The sequence below is a fragment of the Cryptomeria japonica genome, chromosome 7 (genome assembly GCF_030272615.1).
Source record: "Cryptomeria japonica chromosome 7, Sugi_1.0, whole genome shotgun sequence".
NCBI lineage: Eukaryota > Viridiplantae > Streptophyta > Pinopsida > Cupressales > Cupressaceae > Cryptomeria > Cryptomeria japonica.
In genome coordinates this window covers 305,371,519-305,391,402 of record NC_081411.1, presented here as the reverse complement: position 1 = coordinate 305,391,402, position 19,884 = coordinate 305,371,519, and the positions used below count along the sequence as shown (strand labels likewise).

The following is a 19,884-nucleotide window of genomic DNA, read 5'->3' as shown; positions in this document are numbered from 1 at the left end:
AAAACCCTAAATTTTCTTTTTGAACATTGAACTTGCGAAATGTTTAATTGTTAATGCTTGCTTCAGATCTTCTTTTCTATTACAAATTTTCAATTCATATCTATACTTTAATTTTGAAAATTAAGTGGTTAAAAGTCAAAACCCTAATTTTTGAAACCCTCTTAATTCAACCTTTGTTTGACAATTTGACCGATCAAAACATCTCCAAATCAGCTGTAACTTTGGATTCTCCAATAAAATCACAATATCTTTCATCCCTGAAAATTTGGAAAAAAGTTGCGAGGACCATGTTGCACTCCGAGCGCCATCGTCCCCGACATTTTTTTCAAAATTTCGGGAGCGAGATCTTGCTGTATTTTCCTGCTAAAATCCAGAATTTTGGCTGATTTTGTCAATTATAACACTTTCAAAATTACGGTGAAAGTTGGTCTTGTGATTGCTTGGTTTAAGGCTCCTAATCATTCAAAAATTGTTGAAATTGAAATTTTGTGTCAAAATTGTGTTCTTACTGTCCTAAATCTGAAAATTGTGTTTGCATTCATTCAAAATTTCAGTGCTTTATTCAAATTCTTGCATTTTGTGACTTTTGAAATTAACTGCCTAATTACAACAACTTTGATTTCCGCTTTCAAAATTGAATTTAGCGTGAAATTGAGTCAATTTTTAAATTTCAAAACTTGCACTGCTTTTGACATTCCCTCTAAAATCATAAAATTCAAAATTTCAGTTTCCCTCTCTTTTTCAAAATTCAAATTTTACATTTTTCGACAATCTTGATAGGGTTCAATTTTGAGATTGCAACTTTAATTTGGCCTATCTACAGATCGTAAAATCACTCAATTTTTTCAGATTAGCTCTAAAATCATCATACCTTTTATCCCTGCAAATTTCGAAAAAAGTTGCAAGGACCGTGTTGCACTCCGAGCGCCATGGTCCCGAACATTTTTTCTGAAATTTCGGGAGACTGTTGTCATTGCATTTAACAGCTCAAAGTTGGAAGATTGGCTGGTTTTACTGAAAATTGCTACCTCTAAAATCAAAATCTTCTCTCTCTCTCTAGTGCATGAGTTTTACAACAATAAGCCCTACTTACACTATTCCCGTTAGACGAAGCCGTAGAATTAAGTCCTTTCGAGGTTTAACTACCGAGGAGATGGAACCTAATTTGAGTAGCCTTTTTAACGAGGACATGGGTAATTCCTCTAATCCTCCTAATGATGAAGAAGTTCCCCATGAAGTTTCTGTTGAACAACTTTCCAAATTGGATAACCAATTTGACAATTTTCACCAATGGATGTCTCATGAGTATCCCGATAGTCAAGCTCTTCCTTTAATTGAGGGTCTAAAACGTATGCTTCAAAGTGATAAGAATGGAATTGATGTTTTACGTGGTATCGCACACATTGTGGATTCGAATGTGATGCCTATGAAGAGTTGTGCTGAATCTTTAGGTTATACACAACCTCCTACACAAGTCAATCATTCTATTCCTTTGACCACCTCTATACAAGACATTCCTCCTGTGATCACTAGTCATGGGGGCAATCCTCCTTCTTCAATTAATCCCCTTCCTTCATTCAATCCAACTTCTTCGTACATTCCTTCAATGAGTGTTCCTATTACATCTTCACAAATGAACATGACGCAAGGGGGCAATTCATTTAACCATTTCATTCCTCCTTGTAGTGTTCCTCCTATTCAATCATCCCCTATGGTTGACTATCATAGGGTCCCACCACCTTACTCTTTACCTTCTTTCAATAACATCACACCTCCATCTCAATCTAACACACCTAATATGAACTCTTCGACTGAAGCTACCATTAATAATCTTGCACAAACTGTCTCTTCTTTACAGCAACAAATTGCCTCTATGAATCAATCTAAGTTTAGTGTGCCCACATTTGATGTTGCGAGCCCACTTTCTCTTGACATTGTTCGAGCTATCCCTCCTAAACATGTTGAAATCCCGCATTTGGAGCTTTATAATGGTAAAGGAGATCCTCTAACACATGTTAAGACTTTTCAAACAATATGTACTAATTTTGCTTATGACCAAAGGTTGCTTGCAAAACTATTCACCAGAACATTAAGAGACAAAGCCCTACAATGGTATTGCTCGTTGCCTTCTTATTCTATTACTTCTTTCGAACAACTTGCAAATGCTTTCATTCAACAATTTCAAAACAATATAAGTCCTAAAGTTACTTTGATTGATTTAATGCATTGTAAACAAGGTGTTAAAGAAAAAGTGACTGATTTCATTGGTAGATATAAGCATTTGTATGCTCAAATTTCTTTTCCAGTGCCTGATAATGATATTCAAAGAATCTTTATTTCTAATTTGCAAAAAAATATTCGAGACAAACTTCTGTTTTCTGAGTTTACTTCTTTCCAACAGTTGTGTGCCACTCTTCACAATTATCAACTGACTGTGAGTCAAATGGAACAATCACATCCTATGGCTCCGAGTGATAAGGGTGATAGCAGTCAACAACCATTTGGGAAGTTTAAACCGAACAGAGATTCCATCAAATTCAATGAAAACATCAACAACAACAATGTGAATGCAGCATCAGGTGTGCCTCCTATTTCTAAATTTTTCAGGAAAGAAAGAAAGTATACTCCTTTGAATGAATCATTGCATGATATTATGAATAAGTTATTGGGACAAAATGTGCTTACTCTTCCTCCTATACAACAAATTGATCCTGCAAAGATTACTTCACCTTATTTTGATCACAAATCTTTTTGTCACTTTCATCGTCAGCCTGGGCATGATACTGAAAAATGTTTTTCTTTAAAGGGTAAAATTCAAGATTTGATTGATAATAATACTATTTCTGTTTCTGGAGTGAATGATAAAGGCAACACATCTGTAGCTCCTCCTAACCAAAATCTTCAGATTTTTACTGATCCATTACCTTCTCATACCTCTCATACCTCTAATGCGATTGAGGCTAATGATTCCTCTTTCTCATCTGATGGTCTTGTGTCTATGACTCCGAATGTGATTAACTTTGTAGAGCAGCAAGAAAACCCTAAAGAACCTTCCATCACATTTGATTCTAGTGAAACCATTAGAGCACCTGATGGTCCTTTATACATAGTTGCAAAAGTCAAAAATACACCTTGCCGTGGAGTGCTTATTGATCCTTCGTGCATGGTTAATGTTATTACTGAAGAATTTCTTTTTACTTTGCAATTGAATCAAGTGATCTATGACAAAACAGATGTGATTGTGAAACTATTTGATGCATTTTCTTCTCCTGCAATTGGTTCTATTACATTGCCTATTGAGGTCCATAATAAATCTCTTGATGTGAACTTTGCTATTATTCCTTCTTCTGAATAATTTCGTGTGAAGCTTGGCTATCCTTGGCTATCTTCCATGAAAGCTATTGCTTCTCCTATTCATAAGTGTTTAAAATTTCCCCATAATGGTGAAGTTGTTACTGTCAATCATAGTCTCTTTAAACCAGCCGAAAGAACCTCTAGTGTCCTATTGATTACTTTTGGCCCAAACAATTCCAATCTCTTCCTCCGCGAAGTGATCATCTTTTTAAATCTTATCAAAAGTGGAAAACAGATATGATCCTATCTCTAAGTGAACCTAGAACACCTAAACTTGACATTCCTATCATTCTTGAGAAGGAAATTCTTCCTTTGAAAGACAAAACTAATGTTTTTCCTCAAGAAGATTCCCAACCCATCCCTATGGATGTGACTATGTCTATGCCTAATAAATCTTCTAAAAATAGACCTATACCTCCTCGTCATGATGGACTTGGTCTTCTTCCTAAACCAAATATTCCTCCCTTATATGGAGCAGTTCCTCCTCCTTCCTCTTATGGAGAGAAGAGACCTTCCTCTTCTCCTGTTATTCAACCTAAGAGACCACAACCTAAACACCCAAGTGCTAAGGATGAGAACATTCCTCCTCCTCAGTCTTCTACACTTCCTACTAAGACTAGACGTAATCGTTCTGCACGGGAACATTGACGAAAGCGTCGTCTTAGGGCTCAAGCAGCTGCTTCTCAAACTTTACAATCTCCAAAAACACCTTCAACAAGCATTATTCCATTTTCTCCTCCGCTGGAAATTGAGCCTAAATCTCCTAAACATAAGATGCATGATGATCTTGATCCTGTGCGAGTTAAAGATCCTATTTTTATAAATCTTGATGATGATATAGATGAAAATGTTATGCATGATGAAAATGTTACTCCTCTTGCTTCTGATAGTGAATATGAACTTGTTGATGTTGATAACCATTTATCTAATGAATTTTCTAAAGCACTTATCCTAGCTCCTAGACAAGAACAATGTGGCTTGGAACATGAACATAGCCCTTGTTTGGATCTTGTGATAGCTCCATCTGCTGTGTTGGATGTTCCTCCTCTAGCGTGTTCCCTACCTTCCCGAAACATTGATCAGCAAGATCGGGGGGTAGATGACGTGCTAGACTAGTTACATTAGCATGGCAGATTCTCTCCCCCTCTCTTTTTTGTTACTTCTTCTATATGTTATTCTCATTCTTCTATTTTTCGTCCTTAGTGTTGTCTACTTGAGGACGATGCAAAGCATTGAGATCTCTTTGGTCTCTCTCATGTTGACTCAAAAGACACATGTGTTCCCTTCTTCTAGGTGACCTTCCTTGATTGGGGAATGAAGAACAATTATGCATACATACATATGATATATATACATGACTTATCATATAGCATACTGACCCCGAGGAAAGCGAAGTCACCTCGTGCTTTGTGTTTTCTATCTATTATCCTTGGGTTTATCTCACACTTGGGGGCTAAATCTTTGCGATAACGTGCTCCTTTTCCTTTCTCATTTCTTATGTGTATCACTACGTTAAAACAATCACCCCCGTTGAGGCGTGTGCGATCGCTTTAACGTAGGGGGGCATACACCCTGTCTATCCTTTCAAAGATACTTGAAAATTTCTTGGCAAACTTAGCTTTGTCTTGAAGATTTTTGGTATTTCTTTTGCATGACTCATAGTGAGGGAACCTTACTACTGACAGTCATGGTTCTTCCTCGTGATCTTCCCTTTTACTTTGTCAATCGAAGTTGTAAGATCCTTAGTCCACTGGGGGCTTGGTGTATCTTGCCTCCTTGACGTGGTGAAAGTCTTTCAATGTTGTTTCCTTGTACTTTACCGGAAGTATGAGCATACATACTCCCCCTAAAGTGGGGGCTAAATGTAGCGTCCTAAAATTGCGACACTTGCAATTTCGACTGCATTTCGGTCTTGATGATGGCGATGCAACATGCAACCTGAATGGAGACCCTAAAACTTGCTCACGACACCAAAAACTGCATTTTTCAAGCACCATTGGCCTGAACCTCCTTGCACCCTGCTGTCCCAGAGGTGGGACCAGAGCGCCCAGCACCCTGGTCCCTCAGGACCACTGGGTCCTATTTTGGGCCCGGTTTCCTAAGTGATATCGGGTCTTTTTGATTGCAATTTGGAAATATACTTTCCCTGGTCGGCCTAAGGTCGGGAAAATCTGTCTATCAGCCCTAATTGTCAAGTATATAAACTACATTTTTCTCTCTCATTTGGCATGAAGAGGATATGTGTACAAAGCGTGGAAATTATACTCAAGCATTCAAGCATTCAAGCATTCAAGCATTCCTTCTAAGTCTCCATTCAAGGCTAAGTGTTGCATTCAAGTCAAGGATTCAACCATTGAAGAGGAGATCACTTATTACATGCTACATATTACAACATACAACATCTAAACCTTTGCACATAAGGATACAAACATCCTTAGAACAAGGTATTAGTACTTGTTTTACATTACAGTCATTTACATTTACAGCACTTGCTCATTTCTTGGTTAATTCCAAAACCGGGGTTTGACCTAAAGGCAAACCCCTAATCCCTAACCCCCCAATCGTCTTCGCTTTTCTGTGTGTAGGTTGCAGGTACGCGGCTGAGATTGAAGATCTGGAATCCTTGTGCAGAGACGAACCGATCCCCCTTCGTTTCGCGGATTTTTCGGAGGACCGTGGCACCGGGCACCATCGTCCCAACAACTTTTGCTCAAATTTGCAGGACAGCGCCGTATCGACATTCTACTGCTAATTCCAGGTCCGCAGCTTCATCCTATAACCTAAACTCAGTTTATCAGCGAATCTTTATGACTTTCTATGCATCCTTAGCTTAATTTCCTTAATCAACATTCTTTACAAAAGAGGGTAGCTTTGCTTTCCAAACCCTTGAAATTCATTTAGCATCCAATCTTACATTGTGTGGGATTGAATCTTATGAGTTTCAACCCCTCTTTTGAATGTAAAGTCTTCCCCCTAAGTGAAAACCCATCGAATCCTAGCGAACCTCCCTTCTCTCTCCTCGGAGTTAGAAGAGGGGAGACCAACTAGGGTTCGACCGCGATTTTCCGCTTTACATATGAGTATAGCATTGCAATATCGGTTTGAAAGATGGGCGTTTATGGTGTTTGTGAGATTTCTTGTAATTCATCTTAACATTCTAAATTTTCTCATATTCTAAACACTCAACAATTGGGACAAAAGAGATCTAATAAATAATGATATTCAACAAATTTATATATATGTCAATGGATCCTTGGTCTATCGGTGAAGTTGAATGATTCCAAATGAGTCTACCAGGGATCAAGTTTTGTTGAATGAAAAGGCTCCAAAATCATAAGACAAAAGGCTCTGACATCATAAGGGATGAGGTCGAGATCGTGCCTAGGCAAATTTGGCAGATTGGGTATCCCTCAAGCCTTGGCTCTTAGTCAAAGAGGTTACAACCTATAGGATCGTGTCCCCCATATCAAGTGGCAAAAAACTACTCCATAAAGATGCTTGCTACGCTAGTGGCTCATGGACTTCGTGCTCTCATTGGGTTGCCATGTTTGCAATTATGGATCTCCATCAAATATCTATACATACATATATGTATATGTATATATATGTATGTATACATACAAATATTTATATGTATATGTATATGTATATGTATATGTATATGTATGTATATATATGTATATATATATATATACATATACATACATACATACATATATATATATATATATATATATATATATACATATATATATACTATATATGTATATGTATATATATATAATTGTTAATAGAAATAGGTACACTTATATATTGAAGGAAAAAGAAAAACTTATAATTTTACATTCTTCCATTTATTTTTTCTTTATGAATTTGTGATATTATGAAATATTCAGTCATTTTGCCTTATATCTATTTATGACAACAATTTAGATTCTAGGGATTTTCTATAAAAAAAATCACATGCGTTGTTTTTGCTTGCATATTTTCTTTAGGGATACACAAGCATAGTTTATTCTTTAGAATACAATGTTATTATATGAATTCCCTAAGGAATTTGTTTATGATCTTATGATATTTATGAGACAAATTATCATGAATTAATTATTGTTTGATCAAGATAGGCATCCTTCAAGGTCAATATTCTGATGGGGACATTAAGACTTTATGAATAATATAGATGGAAAGCTTTCCAATATTATGGTTTCTTCTTTAGTGGACTCATTATCCCTTATACTAACACTATAACAATATTTTGTCCACTCTTTGACTGGAATATTCATCTATAGATATGTCTCTAGAATTGAGTCAATTTAAAGTTCAAGTGTGAGTTAAGGAGCTACTTAGGATCTTGGAAGATGGAGAAAGGGAAGCACATTATATCGATGCTCCAACTATTTTAGTAACCCATTTATTTGTAAGTGATATAGAGGATTTTACATTTAAGGAACATATATAAGAAATACTAGGGATCTAACTTGAAATAAATTTTATAGGTATGCAATATGTTATTGATCCATTTCTTACTTTTGTGTTAATAAATGGTTGGTTGGCACATAAGTGCATGCTAGATTCTAGACTATCTAGCAATGGAATATTTTTCCAAGTCATGAACAAGCTAGGTTTGCATGTCTCTATATCTTGTGGAAGAAGTTATTTTATGGATTCTCATGAGGTGAATGTGATTGTAATAGTAAAATATGTTGAATTATATCTCATGGCACATCTAGGTAAGTGTTTCTCAATAGATATTATCATAGTTGATTCTCTAGTTAAGTGGGGCATATTGTTATTAAGAAAGTGGGCTGTTTCAGTTAGATGCAGTATTAAGATGGATTTATCTTATGTTATCATATTTTTGCACATAAAATAATTCCATTAAATAGAGAGAAGAAGATGCTTCATATTTTGAAGAATTTAGATAAGGCAAAATATGAGGTATTTACATAGATGTGGAATCAAATTATTTTCTTGGATATAAAAATAATTAGACTTGTAATCATGATAATGCTAATTTACATTCTCAAAATCAAAGCTCCAAAGATAGTAGAATATTGAATATACATTTTTATGGTACATTTTTTAGAGAGGAAAAAGGTAAAATTATATTATTGGTGTCACTAGGTGGCACAAATTATAAGTTCACTTATAAGTTGCACTTTGAATGCATAAACAATGTGGTTGGGTATTAAGCATTTCTACTTGGTTTGAGCATGAACTCTAGGTATGCAATTGAATTCTTGAAAGGTTGTGGTGATTCAACCTTGTTGTGTCATAGGTTAGTGGAAATATATGATTCTAAAGAAAAATAGTCAAAGGTGTAGAAGAATATTTTTTAGGATGAAATTAAAATGATTGATGCTTTTGAAATAAAATTGGTAAAAGAGAAAATAATTTGATTATTGATTTTCTTGCTATTTTGACATCAAAATTTGATTCTTCAATGCAATGCTCCCATTGTATGTATATGTATAGTGTAATACTTCTTATTACATTCATTATTCCAAATAACATCTATATTTGGAAAGGATATTTAATGGTGAATAATAAATCTATAAAATCACAAATTACAATAATTAATTTCTAAGATTAGTTAATTTATTTATAGAAAAAAAAAAGAATCTTTATAGGTTTGAAATTGTTGGAGTTTTAAATTAATGTAGGTTAGTTTTATAGTTTAAATTGATAAATAAGAAAAATAAGGTTAAAACCGTTTGTAGTTCAATGTAAAATCATCACGAATGAGTCAATCTATCAAGTTTTGTTTCTGCGTTTCTCACTTTCATTTGGTATAAGAGAATAAATCGTTTCTGTGCTTGTAACCTGTGTGAAAGTGAGACATGGTGTGAAAATTGTGTAGTTTATGTATAGAGGCATGACATTTGAAAATGCATGCAAAAGGTGTTACACAACAAGAAGACCAGTGTGAGATGCAAGTTCAATGTTCCCTAGCCATAAGAGAGGACATGAAGAGAAAAATATTTTTGTCGGTGCAATCTGTTCTGCTTAGCCATTTTATTCAGTTTGTGCATAATGTGGTAGACCTAGTGTGAATGGCATTCTGGAGTCGCTGCGCCACATTTTTTACTTGCTCAAGGCCCTTTTGCTCTAGTTCACAGTTTCTAGAGTCACTGCACCACATTTTTTACTTGGTTGAGGTCTTTCTGCTCTAGCTCATAGTGAATAAAAGTGGAGAAATTCCATTTTGAAGATGAGACAGAGACATCTCTAAAGAGGCTGCACATACCTGTTAAATTTGCAGGAGGAGAAGACATTTTGTGGAAGATTCTATGAGTGTATAAAATTAAATTCTGTCGAGAGCTTTGTCCCTACATTTGAAGTCCTTTCTTCACTTTCTTCAAAGACAAGTCCGATAATTGAATGTGTGAGATACTTAAAAGGTTGTAACTTTTTGCAATCTAGTTGTATAAACTTTTGAGGTTAAGAAATGTTTGTATGTTGGAAATGTGGTATCAGTCTGCAAGAGGGTAAAATATCTGAAACATACATATGAAATATTGCATTAGAGTTAGAAATCACAAAACAAGTTAGTGAACTAAAAACTCTCAAAATTGTTCCATGCTCCTCTATCCCTAAAAGATCTTCAAGATTCAAGGTGGCCCTCACTTGGAAGAGCACTTGATCTCTTAGATGACAACTTAGAGAATGAGATTTTAATGATGATTTTAGGATCAAAATGGATGCAACTGAGATCCTAGTGAATGGTGAGATGATGGATGAAAACTAAGGGTGCAAGATGCAAAACTAGATATGATCAAGATGATGAAGATAAGATGAAGCTATGTAAATTCCAAATTGAAGGTTAAGATGAACTAAGTAAGCTAGATGAAGATGAAAACTAAGTAATTGATATGATCTAAAACATAATGCAATTAAGCTAAATGCTATGATGGTAATGATAAAAAGCTTGGATGTTTGAAGGTGGCCAATGAGCTCCTTTGATAACCTGCAAAAGACTATAATTTTGATCCACAAGATTGGGATGTTTAGATAGAAGAAATGGGTTCTATTTATAGGCAAAATAGAGAAATCGATGGTTGAGATTGAGTAATCTCAACAAGGGCTAGGATTGAAAGTTATCAATCCATGGGAGAGATTCAATCCAATCCCAAGTTGACAAAAGACACCTTCAGAGGGCTTGATAGGATGTTAAACAAGCATTAGATACTAAGTAAGCAATTAAGGATAACCTCAAGGAGCGACGTGATTGGATAATCTCATTAACCAGGGAGGCATGCTATTACCCAAGAGGTAAACTCTTGTGCAACATGGGAAAATTGTTAAAGGGAAAACCATCATGGTTAAGGGGTGTGGGATTGTAAGAGGCATTAAATGCCTTTTGAAGACTTTGGAGGCTAACTTTCTCAAAGAGGAAAACCACTAGTGGTTTATGTAAGAGTCTTACATGTTTGGAAGACTCAAAAAGTTAACTTGTTGAGATAGATAAAGTCTTAAATGCATTTTGAAGACTTTCTTCCAAATTTGGAGAAGTGACTCCCCCAAATTTAGGGAAAGGACATTATTAGGAGATTAGACATGATTAAGATGAATTAGAAGGTTTCTAGAAGGAATGATTATGGAGGCAAGTGGGAGATGTAGGAGAATGCAAGTGGGTGAGGAAAATAGGTATTTTTAGTCAAATTAAAATGATTTAATTTAGCCAAAAGGGATGCAACTTGCATTTGTAAGATTTTGCAAGGGGGGGGGACTATTCACAAATAAATAATGATTTATTTATTTACAAAGGGGATTTTCAATTAAATGTGAATTTAATCAAAAGGGGGAAAAGAGATTTTAATCAATAAATAAGTTTTATTTAATCAAATGGCTAAGGGTACTTAATCAAACCTTAGTTTAATTAATAGGTTAGGCTAGAAGAAGGAGATTTAATCAAATCTTTAATTTGATTAAAATATCAATTAGAAGAATAGGGATATTAATTAGATCTTAATTTAATTAATTGGAAGAATTAGGGAATAATTAAATGAATAAGATTCACTTAATTCATTGTGCAACTTTCAGGTGTCTACATTGTTATAGAGAGGCAATATTTCCTTATCGAACTTGTCAGTTACATTGTTTACACAACAACATCTTTGGATACAAATTTGTTCAGGAAAAATCAATTTTGTGCATGGGAAAAGAGCACAGTAAGTTTATTGATTTTGTTATGCATTAGAAAGATAAGTTGATATTGCTTACTAAAGAAGTTCGAGCTTTTAATATTTATTTTCCTATTGTGAAATTTGTCAATAAAATTATGATTTTTAGAGTTGACATTATGAATTGATACAAAGTTCATGATAGTATGATATGAATTTGTTAAACTATTATAATGGCAGTAATAAGGGTTTGGTAGGATATTTTGATTAACTTTGCATTATATGTTTTGGTTAAAATATTAAAATGGAGACATCAAGAGTTGTGTTTTATTTTTGGAGGTATATGGGTTCATCATTTTGTTGAAGTCAATATTGTTATCATTATTACACACATGTCAAATGTTGCTTATGTTTCTGGAACCACCCATTCTACACTTGATAGAACATTTGAAAGTCTGAATAAATTTTCAAACAAGTATAGTGTAAATGGATCTTCAAATAGCTATGCTTTGATTTTTGGTATTATCTTTGCAACACTTGATGATTCCTTCAAAGACTCACTTCACAATATTACCATTGATGAAATATTTGTGCTTTAGAGATTATAGAAGATAATCTATAGGAGGTTGGAGGAAATGGAGAAAGGAGGTTTTTTATCATCCCAAGCTAGCTTCTAGCTTACAGGTGATTCATTGCATGATAAGTACCCTATTTGTGTCCCTCAAGAAAAGAGGGGGCTTGGCATTATGTGTCCCTTAAAGGAGCAAAGGGGGGAAATATTTGTTGTGAGTGCACTTGATGTATTCACATTTAATTGGTGATTTATAGATCACTTGATGAGACATTAATTAGACACACTCAAAGGAGATGTAGACTTTCGAAGGAAAGGTATCTCATGTGTAGACATTTGGTTGGTAATTTGTGAAGCAATGGAGGGATTATTGTTTCCATAACACTTAAGGAGGAATTATACATACAGAGAGGAGATTTCTAATTTAAGAGGAAAAGAATCTCTTGTGGATCACTAGACGAGGCATTAGAATACTCAGAGGAGATGTGAAATTTCAAAGGAAAAGTGTCTTATTGTGCATAGAGGATTGGAAAACTTTTATGTTCTCTCATGTTGTATAGATGGTTATAGGTTCTATAGTCGGGAAGTACACCAATGTAGTCAATGAAAGGTTTTTCCTAGGTGAGTGAGGAGGATTGGTGAAGACACTTCTTCAAAGTCTCCAAAAGGGTTGGGTTCAAAATCCTTGCAATGTTCCACTCTTGTTCAAATTAATGTATTAAGTGTGGAATCCTGAAGTTTTGCTTTAACGTATGTTAATTCTATAGTTTATATGGATAAATAATAAACTATTTTAAGGTTAGTTTTGGTAGTTGCATTCTCATAGGAAGTTTTGCATGAGAAAATAAGGCTTTATTAATTTGTTTGGAGTTTAATGTAAAATCATCATGAATGAATCAATCTATCAAGTTTTATTTTTTATTTTTTCTCTCTCATTGTTTACATAACTTAAAATATATTCTACTTTAGGAGGTTTTATTTTATTCAAATGTATTTTTTATACAATAAGTAGTATTATTTGTAATGATGATGTGGAGGAGCTAAACTTAGGCATTAATGTAGATCCTAGGATAACCTACATTGGTAAAGTGTTAAAACCTATTGAGAAGAAAATTTTGATTGTATTTTTTTAAAAATATATAAAATTATTTTCTTAGTCTTATTATGAGTTGAAGGAATATAAGGAGGATTTGTTCTAGCATACCTTCTTTTTATATCATTGTACAAATCCATCAAAATTAAGAAGAGACTCATCAACCCTACACTTGCCCTCCAAATGTAGAAACAATTGATGAAGCTCAAAAAGGAAGGAATGATAAAATGAACCATACATTTAAACTAGTTTTCTAACCTTGTTTTCGTAAGAAAGAAGAATGGTGATATTATGCTAAATATGTAGACTTTAGACATATTTTTATAATGTCTTTCAAGGATAGTTATCCTCTATTTAGCATCACCCCTGATTATTGTACATAGAAACATTATAGTTGAATATTATGATGAATGACTTCTCAAGGTAAAATCAAGTGATGGTTAAGGAGTTTGAGCAACCAAATATAACTTTCATTATGTGATGTAGAAATTTTGAGTCACATTCTAAATCAAAAACATGCTACATGCAGTTTTCTTATACATGAAATGAACATGGTTTACTAAGATAATTTGAATACATATTATAAGGATTAGTATTACCCTAATAAATACTTATATCTAATATTTTAGAGGTTCCTAAATAATGGGATTCATTAAATCAAAATAATTATATCTTTGATGTTGAAGAAGGTAAGATCCTTGTGAATTTTATGTCCAATCATGGGGTGACAATTGATCTAGAATGACTCAAGGACATTGATCTCATTGTGCATCCTACACCCCAACACAGTCAAGTCATTCAAATGATTTCTTGGGTACATTAATGTAATTAAGATATTTTTTCTTAATATTATAGAGAAAATAAAGGTCCTTTTTAAAGTGTTTAAAAAGGGATGGTTATTAATTTGCAACAAGGAATCAATTAATTTTTTGGTGGAGATCAAAGATATACTTGAGTAGGAACGTATAGTAGTAAGCATAAACTATCCAAAGAAATTTTAATTATTTTATTTTGTATCATTTGACACAATATCTACTATCTTTTTATAAAGAAATTATGATAGTTTAATGAAAAATCAGTATAATTATTCAACAAATCATTGGGAAATGTTGAATTGACTACTATATCATGTAAAATAACACCTACACTCTTGTTAACCCATGGTAAAAAAGAATATATTTTATTCTATATGAACTAGAATCGTGTCTTTCATGCCACATTAAATAACTAAAAATATATTTCCATAATAAACTTATTTGAGCAAGAGACACCAATGGATCAACAAGATCTAGGAATATGACTTGGACATGAACACTACAAAGCTCATTAGTGGTCAAGGATTAAGCAGATTTATGGTTGATACAAATCTATATGCAACTAAAGTGCATTAGGTTAAATCTAACCCATCTCTTTCTCTTTTTAATTTGAGGAATTGCCATTGGTATAAGGTCATTATATTTTATTTAGAGAAGTCAATTTTTCCTATACAATAGGATTATAAATAAATGATAAAAAGAAATCTTGCAACTCTAAGGTTTGCATTGCTTCGAGGCTAATTAATAAAAAGAAACATGATGCTGCCATTCTAAAATTTTTATATGAGGAGCTATATATAAAAGGTATTGAGAAATACCACCAAGTGTTATTTGACGGGAATTTTATATCAAGGAATATTTCCAAATGTTTGAAATGGCATAATGCTTGCTCGAGCTTCTCTAGCAAGATAAAATGTGTGGTTGCATGCTCCCTCATGACTATTTTAGCAAGGGATCCACTTTAGTAGTGTTGGGTAGAATTTATGGGGAAGATTGGTGAGAATTCCAAAATAGGATAGAAACAAGCATTTATGACTATTGAGTTTACTAAATGGGTGGAAATAATCCATATAAGAAAATATTTGTATCATTATCATTATTTGGGTCAAGTTTGGACAATTACTTGATAATATTTAGAAGCATTCAAAAATATCATATTTTAAAATAACGATTAATTAAGTAATACTAATGAAAGCATTTATCTTTCAAGTATTTTTAACTTAATTATATGTAAGAAAATTAATTGTTTTAACTACCATTTTAAAATTTAATCTAGCAGTGTAATAATTCACTATAATAAATCTTCAAGGTTATAAATTGTATTAGTTTTATTATAATTTCTTTAAATCAATAATATATTTTTTTTGCCTAAAGATTAGCATCAAAATCTTTTTACACTTTTACATTATTTTGCAATATCATAAATTAATATACATATTAAACAAAAACCAAATAATAATTCCATGAAAAATTAATTAATATAAATAATATCATTCCATAAGAAAACCATTAAAATTAAATAACAATTCTACAATATTTATTTTAGTGTAACTTGAAAATGGTCTAATATTCACAAATGTTCATCCGCTCTTGAAGGATGTGCACTCCTGTATACCTGTATACATTACAGTTAAAATGTGTCATTAATATTATAATTTATGATTAAAAAATAATATAAAATACAAATAAAAAATATACCTTCCAAGCATCATAGTAGTAGCTTGTGGATTGGTCCCAGGGATATCTTTGAAAATTGAATTATCTACGACCCTTAGATTATCGACACCTTTCACACGTAGCATATTGTCAATCACATAATTCACTTCACACCCTCCATGGTAATGCCAAAAAGTTGTTACTGTATCTTTGCAAAACTTTTCCAATGCATCGTCTTCTAGTGTGCTTTGTGGCAATTCTGGCCCTATGAATTGAAGCATTTTGGAGTTTCCACTACCACTAAATGTAAATTCTTGAATGGAAGTTGTCATGGTAAGATTTGAGAATACCTTTACAGCAAGAATACATTCTTGTACATCAAAAGGATGAGAAAAGTAATTATATCTTACAAAGGGGTTATCTTGGGGATTTTTACTACTAAGTAGAAGCTCACCCTTTGATAAGGGAAATGCTACCTTGCTAAAAATACCTCCTATATATTGATATTCAGTGGCATTTTGTTGATTAAAAAAGCTAGCAGCCTCAATGATGACTTGGGAATTATCTATTATGCCCACTATTTGTACTTGTTCAAAATAAAGTGGTTCAGGGGATTTTAGAATGATTGATGTGCGTGGTGGATCTTTAATCCTTTTTCCTACTAATTTTACATCTAATAATACAGTAATATTCAATTCATCAAGATGCTCTGATGGGCCAATTCCACTTAATAATAGAAGTTGGGGGCTACCTATAGCTCCCGCTGACAAAATTACTTCACTCCAATGTGAGAATTGATTGATAAATACTTTGTAAATGATTTCATCAACACCACTTTGTAGCTCAACACCACTAGCCTTCAAAATCCCTATAGCATAATTACATAGCCAACATTAGATTTCTAATGTGACTTACAATATTATCACAATAATTCAAATTTATCTATACTAAAAAAGATAAAGATAAACAAGAAAAGATATTTAAAAAAATATAAAATATAAAAATTATAACTATTTGTGAAATATATATGTGAAGAGAATTGTTATGCACTTGAAAATTAATTTTAAAAAGAGAAAACAAAAATAGCATAATAAACATTGATACTAAGCATGCCTATATTCAAAAGGTTTCCGAGATCAATTTGAAATTGAATTTTCTAAGAAAAAGATAAAAATCTTATCCAAAAAAAAAGATAAAAAAACTTATTTTTTTTGCAATCACTCTAATAAGATGTATGGAAATGAGATTGAGATAAATGGTAAAGGCAAAACATATAAAGAATTCATTAGTCTTAATTACATGAAGGGGTGCTTTTTAATAGTAATAAGACAAATCAATATTTTGTTATTGTTTACAATGAAATAAAATAAAACTAATTTATGTCATACAAAATTAAAATTATAAAATTATTTTTTTATAAGTAAAATGTGTATATTATTATATTAAAAAGTATTATGTAATGGTAGTATAGAGTCTTATGTTGTGACCATGTACATAAAAAAATATTACCTTAAATTTGATACATGAAAAATAGTTAAATTTTATCATAACATAATATTGACAATAAAATTAATATCATTTATAATATCAATAATATCTATATATAAGTCTACATATTTGTTAATGTGTTGAAGAACTAATTTTACATATCTATTAAAAATAATTATTTTATTATGAAGTGCATAGCCAATTATGTGAGATAGGTCAAAATTAATTTTTTATTAAAATTTTTAGGTGTTTTAAATAGAAATATGGGAGCATTTGAAAAAAGATGTATTACAATAGATGAGAAATGGGAATACAAATGAAATTGAGATTCAAGTTCTTATAATGATCTTCAAACTTATTATATTTACAATTACAAAAAATAAAAAGAGTAGAAATAGAAGGTGATTAAATGATAATAATCAATAAAATCATAAAGAAAAAAAATTTATGTGGAAAATTGAATAAATTTTGTTACAAATTATTAATAATCGATTGTAATAAATTCTATAGAAAGTTGTTTATTATGATTGATATTAAAGAAAAAATATCAACTTGATATGATCGAGATCATTGACATGAAGTATTAATGGTTATCAAATTTCAATAAGCTATTATCATTGACAAGTTAAACCCTTCCTTTTTAACAATTTTCATGGGTGTGCCAATAAGATTATTGAATAACTAAAGATCAATTGATTTTCTTGTTGAGATATTAGACAAAAGGATGAAATATGTTTTCAAAACATGCACTAGTTTAATATTTCATGTTATTTAGTTGGTGTTTTGTGATGAATTTATGAAATTGGATCATCATTATAGAGTGAATTCTAATATATCTCTTCATCATTTGTGACTCTACTGTTCAATCTCAATGAGAATAAAGCATTTAAATAAAAAACCACTACTACTCTAGTTTGAAGTCAATTCTTATCAGGACTTGAGAATGCAATTGTAGTAATAGTTTATGATATATACCAACTATAATCTAAACTATGATAGTTAACAATAGAATGATTTGAGAACAATGGAGTCTACTCATTTCAATAGAACACATAGAAAAAAGGAAAAGAAAAAAGAATTTTTTTAAAATAAGTTTTAGAATTTAATCTAAACAATGGCTTGAGTTCATTCTTATTACTAAAAGTTTCAAGGATTAGTAAGCATTATAAGTTGATGCTTGTAAGGCATTTTTCTATATTTTGTTTTCATATATAGAATAAATTAGACAAATTGTTGATAGAAGTTAGATTTAAAAATCTATACATGTAGTCAAAATGATGAAATATTTTTGTTTAAATTCTCCTACAAATACATAAGAATTTTGATTCTTTTCAAACTACTCAAATGTATTCTTTATATTATTTTATTTATTTGTAAACTATTTTTAATATATTTTTTAGATAGACTAACATTGATAAAATGACATGAAGTAAATTTTATAAAGATCCAATGGAAAATCAAATTAAAAACTAATTTATTAGTTAGAAAAAATTAATTAAAATTAAAAAACTTATCATTCCACCAATCACTATTTTTTACAAAATAATAAGCAAATTTCAAAATATATATCTTAAACAAAGGGCAATTCAGGCCAATAGAGAAATAAGGAAAACAGAAAAATTAAAGTGCAAGTGCACCTACCTGACGAGGAATCAAAAAGGATTTTGCTTGCTGTAGCATTCAGGAGAACCACAATGTTATCTGGATTTGCATATTGCAGAAGATCTGCAGCTGTGTGTCTCCTTCCCTCGTTGTCAATGGTTGAAGCACTGAACTTGGTTCCCTCCAAATGATCCAGAGTATACCCATTGTAAGGAAGCACTCCAGCTTCCAAAAGCGCATCCTTGAATGCAGAATTCCAGCGAAAAATCTTGTCTGGTTTGAAGGCATTCATCTTCTCTACCCATTCATACGACTCATTTACAAGCTTCTCATCCCACTCCATATTTCGAATGAATTCCGAGCTTGCCCTGCTGTAGAAACCAGCGTTGATGGCTGATCCACCTCCCAAAACTCTTCCCCTTACTAGCTGCACTCCCTCATCTGAGACAAATCCCTGCATGGCATAAGGGAACTCACTGGGATCTCCAAAAATGTTGAAAAGCCCTTTAATGTCTTGAACGTCAGGATTTCCATAGGGAGAGTCACCCCTTTCCAATAGCAAAACAGAGTAGTGCTGTGACAGAGTTGCAGCCAGAGGACAGCCTGCTGTGCCTCCTCCAACCACAATATAATCATATGTTCTTGCAGCTGCCTTCTCAGCATCAAATGTCATAAACGGAAATGGGTATTCTGCAAACATCAAGCACAAAACACCCCCCATTAATGTTATATACCAAAGATAAACGATTGGAATTTTCATGCGCATCCCTCTCATAAAACATGGGTATTTGAAACGAAAAACTGAAATAATACACTCACCCAATTTCTGCGTTGCCACCGCCGAACAGTAGAGCTGCTGATGATTTGTAAAAAGCATCAGGGATGAAATGAGAAAGAAGAGAAACTCCATACTCACTACTCAATCTAACCCGTCGTATAGACATGAAATTGAAATCAATCGTATTCTTCTTAAATAGCTTCACGTCTGTTAATCGTAGTTTCAATGAACTCAAGTTACGGATTATCACTGAGTCTGGATATTCAAATCGCCGATAATGCCATTCAATTCAAAGTGAGACCTGGTGGATTCTTGGCACGTTGTATTCAAAATTGACGGCACTTCTACAATTTGTCAATTTGGTATTAATGTCAGTGAGTAGGACAAAGAAAGGAATATTTATA

At 32.5% G+C, this 19,884-nt stretch overlaps 1 protein-coding gene across 1 annotated transcript; it reads right to left on the bottom strand.

Annotated features, from left to right (window-relative positions):
• Positions 1–15,417: 15,417 nt before the first annotated feature.
• On the bottom strand, positions 15,418–19,656 carry LOC131039857 ((R)-mandelonitrile lyase-like). The gene is made up of 4 exons (XM_057972710.2): positions 19,522–19,656; positions 18,742–19,392; positions 15,655–16,480; positions 15,418–15,571 (listed from the first exon to the last, which is right to left on the bottom strand). The coding sequence occupies exons 1-4, from the start codon at positions 19,610–19,612 to the stop codon at positions 15,520–15,522; spliced, it is 1,620 nt and encodes a 539-aa protein (XP_057828693.2). The 5' UTR covers positions 19,613–19,656; the 3' UTR covers positions 15,418–15,519.
• Positions 19,657–19,884: the final 228 nt, after the last annotated feature.